Here is an 11370-nt window from a genome sequence, read left to right as displayed (position 1 = left end):
CCATACGAGGGCGGACAAGGCCCCTGTAAATGGATAGCAACTGTGCGGGGAAGAAGAACTGGCGGAGACGATACAGAACGCCCAGCCTCGAGGAAGCTGATTTAGTAAGAGATGAGATATGAAGTTTCCAGTTAAGATTTTGAGTTAAGGATAGACCGAGGATGTTTAGTGTTGAGGAAGGTGATAGCTGAGTGTTGTCAAAAAATAGGGGATAGTTGTTTGGAAGATTGTGTCGAGTGGATAGGTGGAGAAACTGTGTTTTTGAGGCGTTGAAGGACACCAGGTTCCTCTTGCCCCAATCGGAAATAATAGTAAGGTCTGAGGCTAAGCGTTTCGTTGCCTCCAACCTTGATTCGTTAAGTTCCTGTAGGGTGGGTCTTCTATTAAAAGAAGTTGAGTAATGCAGAGTGGAATCATCGGCGTATGAATGGATTGGACAGTTCGTTTTGGAAAGAAGATCATCAATGAACAACAGAAAAAGAGTGGGAGATAGGACAGAACCCTGTGGGACACCACTGTTAATAGATTTAGGGGAAGAACAGTGACCGTCTACCACAACAGAAATAGAACGGTCAGAAAGGAAACTGGAGATAAAGGTACAGAGAGAAGGATAGAAACCGTAGAAGGGTAGTTTGGAAAGCAAAAATTTGTGCCAGACTCTATCAAAAGCTTTTGATATGTCTAGTGCAATAGCAAAGGTTTCACTTAAACTTAAACGGCTAAGAGAGGATGACCAAGAGTCAGTTAAGAAGGCTAGGAGATCACCAGTAGAACGCCCCTTGCGGAACCCATACTGGCGATCAGATAGAAGGTCAGAAGTGGAAAGATGCTTTTGAATCTTCCGGTTAAGGATTGATTCAAAAGCTGTAGATAGACAAGAGAGTAAAGTTATAGGACGTTAGTTTGAGGGATTGGAGCGGTCACCCTTCTTAGGCACAGGCTGTATGAAGGCATACTTCCAGCAAGAAGGAAAGGTAGATGTTGACAGGCAGAGGCGAAAGAGTTTGACCAGGCAGGGTGACAGCACGGAGGCACAGTTTTTAAGGACAATTTATCAGGTCCATAAGCCTTCTGAGGATTGAGGCCAGAGAGGGCATAGAAAAAATCATTTTGAAGAATCTTTATAGCAGGCATAAAGGAGTCAGAGGGGGGATAAGTAGGAGGAATATGCCCAGAATCGTCCAGAGTGGAGTTTTTAGAAAAAGTTTGAGAGAAGAGTTCAGCCTTAGAGATAGATGAGACGGCAGTGTTGCCGTCAGGACAGAGGAGTGGAGGGAAAGAGGAAGAAGTGAAGTTGGAGGAGATGTTTTTGGCTAGATGCCAGAAGTCACGGGAAGAGTTAGAGAAAGCAAGGTTTTGGCATTTTCTATTAATGAAAGAATTTTTGGTTAGTCGGAGAATAGATTTGGCACGATTTTGGGCAGAAATGTAAAGTCATAATTAGCATTAGTTTGAAGGCTCTGGTACCTTTTGTGAGCTACCTCTCTATCATTGGCAGCACGAGAACAAGCGTGATTAAACCAAGGCTTTTTAGCGTGAGGAGTAGAGAAAGAAAGAGGAATGTATACCTCCATTCCAGAGACAATCACCTCTGTGATGCGCTGAGCACACACAGAGGGGTCTCTATCCTGGAAGCAATAATCATTCCACGGGAAATCGGAAAAGTACATCTTCAGGTCGTCCCACCGAACTGAAGCAAAATGCCAGAAGCATCGCCTCTTCGGTGGGTCCAGAGGGTGTACAGGAGCGATAGGACAGGATACAGAAATAAGATTGTGATCGGAGGAGCCCAACGGAGAGAACAGTTTGACAGAATAAGCAAAAGGGTTTGAGGTAAGGAAGAGGTCTAGAATGTTGGGCCGGTCTCCAGGACGGTCGGGAATACGTGTAGGGTGCTGGACCAACTGCTCTAGGTCTTTGAGGATAGCAAAGTTGTAGGCTTGTTCACCAAGATGGTCAGTGAAAGAGGAGGAAAGCCAAAGCTGGTGGTGAACATTGAAATCTCCTAGGATGGAGATTTCAGCGAAGGGAGAGTGGGTCAAGATGTGCTCCACTTTAGAATTCAAATAGTCAAAGAATTTTACATAGTTGGTAGAGTTAGGTGAGAGATAAACAGCACAGATGTATTTAGTAATAGAATGACAATGAAGTCTTAGCCAGATGGTGGAAAATCAGAATCCTGGCATGGTCGCTGGAGGTCTTGGTGATGGCTCTCGAGGCACTGCACGCGGAGGGGAAGCCATTGGGTCTCCTGTTCCAAGACCAAGGCACAGGTGTTTGGAGAATTGCTGGATGACACAGTACAGTCTGTTCATGCGTGTGGCGAGGACATTGAAAGCTCAGAAAATTTCACGTATCTTGGTAGCGTAGTTCATTACAACGGTGAGTCTGGCCAGGAAGTCTTACGACCGATTGGTCTGGCCCACGGCGTTATGGACTCGCTCAACACGAGTGTATGGCGTTGTCGATACCTGTGCAGAAGGACAAAGATCCGGATCTTCAAGTCCCTTGTGCTCCCTGTCTTACTCTATGGTTGTGAGACATTGACATTAAATGGAGACTTAGAGAGGCGTATTGATGCCTTTGGTAATAAGTGTCTACGCAGAATCATGGGATATCGCTGGGATGATTTTGTGTCAAACCGACGACTACTCCGTTAGGAGATTGGGGAGTTCCCAGGTTTACGTGAACTATTCCGTGGACATTTGTCTCACGGACTTGTCTTGGGCAGACCCTCTGGTGGGTAGGGACTTTCCAGAGGCACCACCAAGAGCCGTGCAAGGCTCCAAGGTGGCGATGAGAGAGGACCGTGTGGAAATTTCCGGGGACGGGCGGATGTCACGAAGAGAGGCAGGCCGGGGCAGTGTATTGCTATCCATACACAAGAAATCTCTTTCACTTCCCCACACCCCAACCCACCACGGAGCCCAACAAGGGAAGGCCGGATATTGGGGTCAGACGGCATCCAACAGCCCTAGGGGTAATGGGGAAGTATTCGCAGCCATTGCCTGGTGTTTAACGGCGGCCGCGGGACCGTTGCGATTGCCCACCCAGCAGTGACCGCTTGACCCTAGCCAACGCATGACCAGCCGATTGACCCAACAGTGACCGCTTGACCCTAGACAACGCATGACCAGCCGATTGATTCAGCGGGGCCACACTGAAGCACCCGTCTTACCCCGACCCTCCCACCAAAGGAGCATGTTGCCCACCGAGGGGAACTACACCCCGCCCCGCGGTGGGCTCAACTCCCAGATGAGAGGGCACAGGGAGTATACGGGAGTCGGGACGCCACGTACGGCAGACACGTGGGGAGGCAATGGCCCTGCCCTAGGTGGTAAAAGGGCGGGCGCGGGCAACATCACCAGCAGGCCTCCTCTACCGGTGATGAGGGGGGAGCACTTGGTCCACGAGATCAGCGAACATCGAGCCCTATCGAGGTAGGCAAGTCACCACGGTAGGTGGTGCCGCCGACCTAGCTTCAAGCCCCGTCACCACGACCAAAGTCACTTATACCATGTCAAATCACTCTGCCTTCAAAACTGCGACCGGTTCGCGCAGGGGCGGTTTTGGGCGGAGCAGCGGAATGACGTCACTTGAATCCAAATACCTGCCAGTTCACGGGTGACTAAAGTTGCGGCCGTGGGCACTTTGAATGTGCATGCTGGCATTCTTTCATCGCGCGTTCAGGCAAGCCACTGACGAAAAAAAAAATACCTTTTTATTGTGCCATGCGTGACTGTATTTCCAATGCCTACAAACGGCGGTGTGTGTGTGTTTGGGGGGGTGGGGGGTGGGGGGGGGGCGGAGCATATTGAAGTGATTGATTTATATTAGTCCACCTTTCTTCGTTTTTTTTGTTTTTTTTAAAATCCCAGTTCCTACATTCTCTAGTTTGGCACCAAGCAGCGTCACGCATAAGCCACGCCTCTGCCGTGCCTCCTCCCACAAAACTGCGTATGACTTAACTTGGTCTAAGTGACTTTGACCACGACAAGGTGACTCCCCTTCGACGGGGCCCAAAAGTGGAAGAACTGGAATTACTGCGCCATGTTGCTCAACTGGTGCTGTGTCTGCCCACAACAGACAAGAAAAAACCTGTATGATTTTTTTGGTGGACTTAAAGTTAGAGGAGAAGGAACGACATTTAGCGGAAGCTGATTGGTCCGCTAAGTTTTGAAAGATAACGAAAACGCTCATCAGCAAAAAAAAGAAAAGTTAGTTTCGCTAATTAGCGGTTAGCGGATTAGCCGAACCGTGCCCACCACTGTATATATATAATATATATATATATATATATATATATATATATATATATATATATATATATATATATATATATATATATATATATATTTTTTTACGTCGCTGCCCTGCTGGTAGGCATCTTCCAGTGGGGGGCCTGATGGTCGGCCCAAGGCTTCTTCCCAGTGGGGCCTGATGGTCAGCCCAGCCTGTTCTGGCGCAGGCGAGTGTTTATAGTGGCGCCATATTGCAAATATATATATATATATATATATATATATATATATATATATATATATATATATATATATATATATATATTGTTACCCCACCCCCCCTACCACACACACCATCCACGGGCAGGCAGGTGGCGTGATCCTCAGAACAGCCACACGGGCACCAGTCACTCACAGCGGCCCACACCGAACACCGAGGGGAGGTGGGAACGAGGCAGGGCACAAAGGATACACGTTCAACACTAAGTTCTAGTTTAATGACAGGTTCCTCACACAGTACAGCAACTTTCAAGGGCACAGAACAGTTAATCAGGCACAGTACAGGGGCACGGCAGACACGCACACCGGATGCACACAGCTCGCGAGCGGAGCAGCTCAACACTCTCTGAGCCCAGACACGCGTCTTCTCAACTGCCCCTCAGCCACCCTTGCTCGCCACTCCCCCACTGCCGACTCAGCACTTCCTGCCCGGCGGCTGGTGGCCCCGGGCTCCCCTCTGTCTCTCTTGTCCCAACAAGTAGAGTTGCACCATGCCGAGCTAACATTGCATCATGCTACAATTTCATCACATTACCCATACAGTCATTCACATACAGCACATTCATAACACTATCCCCTCCTTCAAAAGGCAGTCGACCCGGCTGCCCCAACATTCAACAAACAAAACACATGAAATAAATCAAACTAATCAGTCCCCTGGGACATCACTAAAGTCTCTTAACCATCCCGGCCGTCGCCTCTCTCACCGAGGGCGCCGCTGGGGAGATGCGGGCGGCGGCAGGCAGGCGGTGGCACCCAGAGCGGCGTCGTCGGCCCCAAGTCCTTGCTCAGGGTCGTCACTGACGTCTGCCGCTTCGCTCACACCGCCCATGTTCTCGTTCGCTCCGTGGTCGACCTCTGACACGTCCTCGTCGCTGCTGCTGGGGCCTACGTCCTCTCCTTCCTCGCCGTGGCCCCAGGAGTAGCGCCCTGGACCGTGGTAACGCCACAGCCGTTCCACGTGGACAACAGACGGGCGCTTTCGTCCCCGTCGAATCCGGTAGGTGACGTCAGAGAGGGCTGCCATCACCGTGTACGGCCCCTCCCAGGGGCTCTGTAGCTTCGGCAAGAGCCCTCGTTTACGGCGGGGGTTATGCAGCCACACTCTGTCACCCACGGAGTACCTCACGTCCCTCATGCGCCGGTCGTATGTCTCCTTCATGGCCTGGCCTGTCACCTTGAGCTTGCCCCGTACGCGTCGGTGCACCTCAGCCAGGCTTTCCTGCAGTGCCGCTGCGAAGCCAGAGGTGACGGTGGGCAAGCTCACGTCGGGGGGCCGCCCCGTGGCCAAATCCACCGGTAGCCTAAGCTCCCGGCCGAACATGAGGCGGGCGGGCGTGTAGTCCGTTGCCTCATGCACAGCGGACCGGTACGCCATCAGCATAGCGGGCAGTTTGACGTCCCAGTCTTCTTGGCCTACCCCGCAATACTTAGCCAGCTGTTGCGCAAGGGTCCGATTGAAGCGCTCCACTGCGGATGGAGGGGCGTCGTCCGGGTCTTGCGCACCCTCAAAAGCCCGCAACACTCCCGGAACACTCGGGACTCAAACTCACGGCCTTGGTCAGAGTGCAGTTCAGCGGGTACACCAAACCGGGTAAAGAATTCTTTCACCAGCACGCCCGCCACGGTCTCGGCCTCGTGGTTAGGGAGTGCATACGCCTCGGGCCACACAGATGTACCGGTTACCCCGTGGCGTGAGAGGCAGCGGGCCGGCAATGTCCACGGCCACCCGCTCCATGGGCGCCCCCACGCAGTACACCTGTAACGGAGCTCGGTTTCTCTTGGCGGGGCCCTTCTTTGCACTGCACACGTCACACGCTCTACACCACTCGGACACGTCACTTCGCATTCCCACCCAGTAGAAACGTTGACAGAGACGGCACAGGGTCTTTTTCTCGCCCAAGTGGCCACTGGTAAGTCCGGCATGTAACTCCCTCAACACCTCAGCGCGCAAGGCTCGGGGCACTAACACAACCCACGCGTCACCACCCACGCCGCTCAACGCCACCCAGCGCTTTACTAACACACACCTCTCGTCTACTCGCAAAGTTTCCCACTGATCTACTAGGCACTTGGTGGCGGGGCTCTCCACCGCCACTGCCTCCCAACCGGGGCGCTCCCCGCCAGCCTCGAGCCACTGGATGATGGGAGCGAGATCAGCGTCCTCACGCTGCGCCTTACGCCACTTGTCATCCCCCTCAGCGACGCCCGCTAGCACCTGCAGGCGGAGGCACAGAGGGTCAGAGTCCTTCTGGGCACAGTGTGAGCAGCCAGCCTCACACGGGCGTCGACTCAGACTGTCAGCGTTGCAGTGGACACGACCCGGGCGGTGGACGATGCGATAGTTATACTGCTCGAGACGCCCCAACCATCTCGCCAGCTGACCCTCCGGCGCCTTCAGCGTCTACAACCACTGCAGGGCAGCGTGGTCGGTCAGGACGGTGAACTGAGCGCCGTATAGGTACGGGTGGAAGTGCTCGAGACTCTTCACCACCGCCAGCAGTTCCTTCCTCGTCACGCAGTAGTTGAGCTCAGGTCTACTAATATTGGCGCTGTAGTAGGCCACGACGTGCTCCCTTCCGTCCTTCACCTGTGACAGGACCGCCCCGACGCCCTCGGCACTGGCGTCGGTGTCCAACAGGTAGGGAAGCTTCGGGTCCGGGTAAGGCAGGACCGGTGCCTCCACCACTGCCTTCTTCAGGCCGTCGAACGCGGCCTGGCACGCCTCGTCCCACAGGAAGCACGCCCCTTTCCTGGTGAGCCGGTGGAGAGGGGCTGCCACGCTAGCGAAGTCCTGCACGAAGCGGCGGTAGTACGTGCACAGGCCCAGGTAGCTCCTAACTTCCGCCACATTGGTGGGAACGGGCCACTTCTCCACCACTGCCACCTTCTGCGGGTCGGTGCACACGCCGTCCCGACTGACGACATGCCCCAGGAACGGCACCTCGTGCTGGAAGAGCAAACACTTCTTGGGGCTGAGCTTGAGGTTGGCCTTCCTCAGCCGCTGTAGTACCTCCTCCAGCCGCTCCAGCTCCTCCTCGAAGGTCCTCCCGAAGACGATGACGTCATCGATGTAGACGAGCGCTGTCTTCCACTGCAGGCCCTCCAACACCCTCTCCATCAGGCGCTCGAAACAGCCAGGGGCGTTGCAGAGACCAAAGGGCATGACGTTGAACTGCCAGAAACCCTACCCGAAAGAGAAAGCGGTCTTCGGCTTATCCTCCTCTGCCATCTCCACCTGGTGGTAACCCGACTTCAGGTCGAGTGTGGAGAACCACCTGGCCCCCACCAGTGCGTCGAGCGTGTCGTCGATCCTAGGCAGAGGGTAAGAGTCCTTGGCAGTCACATCATTCAGCGCCCGGTAGTCCACACAGAAGCGCTGCGTGGCGTCCTTCTTCTTAACCAGAACTACCGCTGAGGACCAAGGACTGTCTGACCGCTCAATCACCCCCTGCGCCGCCAGCTCGTTGACAGTGCGCTGCATTTCCTCCCGCCTGGCTGGTGCAATACGTCGGGGCGGGCTCTTGATGGGCACACTATTTCCCGTGTTGATGCTATGCTTCACCAACCCCGTGCGGCCCAGATCCAAGTCACCCCTACTGAACACGTCCGCGTACTGGGCCAGGGTGTGGCGCATCTTCTCCGTCTGCGCCTCCGTCAGGTTAGCGACGCTCCGGTGCGCCAAATCCTCCAGGAAGTCGGGCAGCGGCCCCGCAGCGGCCGACTCTTCGCTGCCCGACGTCTCCTCTGGGCGCTCCACCTCCTCACAGGTGCCCAGCTTGGCACCAGCGGGTACCTTCCGGGCCTCGTCGGAGAAGTTAGCTACCAGCACCGTAACTAACTCCTCCCCCGCCCCAACGAGGCTCCGTCCGACTGCCACGCCGTCAGCCAGCCTCAGGTTTTCCGTGGGCTCCACCATGCCTTCCGCTCCACGCATCGCTCTGGACAGGCGACACCGGACCCTGGCCTCCGTCCTAGGGGCAAGGTGCAGACGCTCAGCCGCGACTACCTCTGCACAGCCAACCTCCGGAAGCAAAGGCACGTCTTGACCGCGTAACCTCACCAGCTTCCGTCCGAGGTCGACACAAGCCTTGCTCTGCGTCAGGTAGTCGAGGCCCAGCAAACACGGCTCGTCCAGATCGGCGACGTACACCGGCAGCCGCTCCACAGCGCTGCCTACGCCGATAGGAACCTCCACTAGGCCCTTGAGCTGCACACAGTGCCCCTTAACGCCGCACAGCCTCTGAGGCGCGTCTGGGAGTCGCGTGGCGGGCAGCATATCAGGCCGCACCAAGGTCTTATCAGCCCCGGTGTCCACTGTCAGGCGCCATGGCTTTCCGTCCACTGAGCCCTCCACCTGCATCGCACTGGTTATCCGGCGGCAGCTTACGCAAGTCGGGGCCCGGGGACTGACGGCTGGGATTCGGCCCCCTTCTCCAGCCTGTCCGGGTTTCCCGCCTGCACTACCTCCTTTGGCTTGGGGACCTCCTTTGGCTTGGGGCAGGCGCTCGAACGGTGGCCAGATTTGCCACAGTCCTTGCAGCAAGGCTGAAAGGCGTCAGAACTCAGTCGGTCAAGGGAACGCGTCCTTCGCTCCCTCGGACAACGACTGCGCATGTGCCCCTTCTTGCCACAGCCCCAACACGAGCCGAGAAAACCGTCCGGGCTCGCCTTCCTCGACGCCGCCTTCTTCTTCACCTTCGCCTTCCGGCCCCGGAGGTCACGGCGGGGCTGGGCGGCCGCCCCTAGGCCGCTGGTCGTCTTCAGGAAGGCCTCGAATTCCAAGGCCCTCGCCAGCGCCACCTGCAGGTCCCCAGGGTGCGCCTGCTTAACGTAAATCTGCAGCTGCTGGTCGTGCAGAGCGTCAACAAAGAAATCGCGGGCCAGCACCACGATCATCTCTTCCGGGGCAGCAGGATACGACCTTCTGACCAGCGCTTCCACGTCCTGCGCCAGCTGCGACAGTGTCTCGCCGCGCTCCCGAGTCCGCTTCTTCAGGCGAGCTCGGTACACCTCGGCCTGAAGGTGGTGCCCGAAACGTCGCCGCAGGGCCTCCGCCATGCTCCCGTAAGAGGCACGTTGGGCCGGCGGCAGGTGTCCCAGCACTTCCACAGCCGGGCCCCGAAGCGCTGTTGCCAACTGCAGCGCCTTCTCAGCCTCGTCCCAGCCCTGGGCAGCAGCTAGCATCTCAAACTGGGCAACATAGGCCTCCCAGGCCACCTTTCCGTCATACTCCGCCGGCTTGCGCCTCCCCGAACGGCGGGAAGCCGAGGGGCTGGATGAGGGAGAAAGCGGAGCACGTGGGCTGTGAGCCGGCCGGCATGGAGAGGGCGGCGGTGAAAGCGGCAGAGAGGCGGGGTGAGTGGGTCCGACTCTGGCGCCAGTTGGACCCAAGGGGGTAGCTCCGATGGCTCCCCAACTTCCTGCGGCAGCTGCTGGCTCTGACACAACGCTGCGAGACCCCAGGGGTTCTTGCCAGGGGCCCCACGAGGATCCTAGCAAGTCAGTCACCCTGGTGCTTGCCGCCAGCACGCGTGACGCTTCTTGTTCCTCCCCGCGTGACGTTGCCAACTCTCGCCGCTGCCTCTCCGCCTCCACCTCCTCCCTCAAGCCCTGGACTTCGTCTTTCAGAGTCTGCACCTCTCCCAGCAGTTCACTCTTAACGCTGTCGCAGGCCTTGTCGGTGTACTGCTGGGTTTCCACCTTCAGGGACGAGAGACTGCTCTGGAGGACCTCGGCAAGATGGCGTGCCCTCTCGTCTGCCCTCTCTTCTGCCCTCTGAGCCTGCTCGCGTGCCCTCTCGTCTGCCCTCTATTCTGCCCTCTCTGTTCTCTGATCCAATTCCTGCCTCAGACTGGCCAGCATGGCAGCGACCAATTCCATCTGGCCCGGCTTCATCTCACCCACGTCAGCCTCGGCCTTGCCCTTCTCCTCACCCTCACGGCGACCATTGGGGGACGCCATGACGACTCGGCGCGCTTCACCGTTCACTTATCCCCACTCCTTTGACACCAAGTGTTACGCCACCCCCCCTACCACACACCATCCACGGGCAGGCAGGTGGCGTGATCCTCAGAACAGCCACACGGGCACCAGTCACTCACAGCGGCCCACACCGAACACCGAGGGGAGGTGGGAACGAGGCAGGGCACAAAGGATACACGTTCAACACTAAGTTCTAGTTTAATGACAGGTTCCTCACACAGTACCGCAACTTTCAAGGGCACAGAACAGTTAATCAGGCACAGTACAGGGGCACGGCAGACACGCACACCGGATGCACACAGCTCGCGAGCGGAGCAGCTCAACACTCTCTGAGCCCAGACACGCGTCTTCTCAACTGCCCCTCAGCCACCCTTGCTCGCAAGTCCTCCACTGCCGACTCAGCACTTCCTGCCCGGCGGCCGGTGGCCCCGGGCTCCCCTCTGTCTCTCTTGTCCCATCCATGGGCCCTGGTCCCATCAAGTAGAGTTGCACCATGCCGAGCTAACATTGCATCATGCTACAATTTCATCACATTACCCATACAATCATTCACATACAGCACATTCTTAACAATATATATATATATATATATATATATATATATATATATATATATATATATATATATATATATATATATATATATATATATATATATACACACACACACACACACACACTTACTTACGTACAATTATTATTATTTATATTTTTTAGAATTTTAGTGGAACGCAGCAAGATGGAAATGTTTTACGATAACTTCAGGCAGTCGTCTTCGTCCATTCACAAGATTCTAGCTGAAAGAACTGAGTTTGTTCCTGATTTTATGCAAGGATTATTAAGATGTATTACTGAAAAGTGAGTT

At 55.4% G+C, this 11370-nt stretch overlaps 1 protein-coding gene across 1 annotated transcript; it reads right to left on the bottom strand.

The window, feature by feature from the left end:
* Nucleotides 1-8906: 8906 nt before the first annotated feature.
* LOC126990397 (uncharacterized) lies at nucleotides 8907-10879 on the bottom strand. The gene has a single exon (XM_050849017.1). The coding sequence runs from the start codon at nucleotides 9705-9707 to the stop codon at nucleotides 8907-8909; it is 801 nt and encodes a 266-aa protein (XP_050704974.1). The 5' UTR covers nucleotides 9708-10879.
* Nucleotides 10880-11370: the final 491 nt, after the last annotated feature.

This window comes from Eriocheir sinensis, unplaced genomic scaffold, assembly GCF_024679095.1.
Source record: "Eriocheir sinensis breed Jianghai 21 unplaced genomic scaffold, ASM2467909v1 Scaffold1611, whole genome shotgun sequence".
NCBI classification, from domain to species: Eukaryota; Metazoa; Arthropoda; class Malacostraca; order Decapoda; family Varunidae; genus Eriocheir; species Eriocheir sinensis.
This window is presented reverse-complemented; position numbering and strand designations above follow the sequence as displayed.

What these genes read in the sequence shown, in the direction of transcription:
- LOC126990397 (XM_050849017.1), bottom strand. Translation starts at nt 9,707, where the DNA reads ATGCTAGCTGCTGCCCAGGGCTGGGACGAGGCTGAGAAGGCGCTGCAG.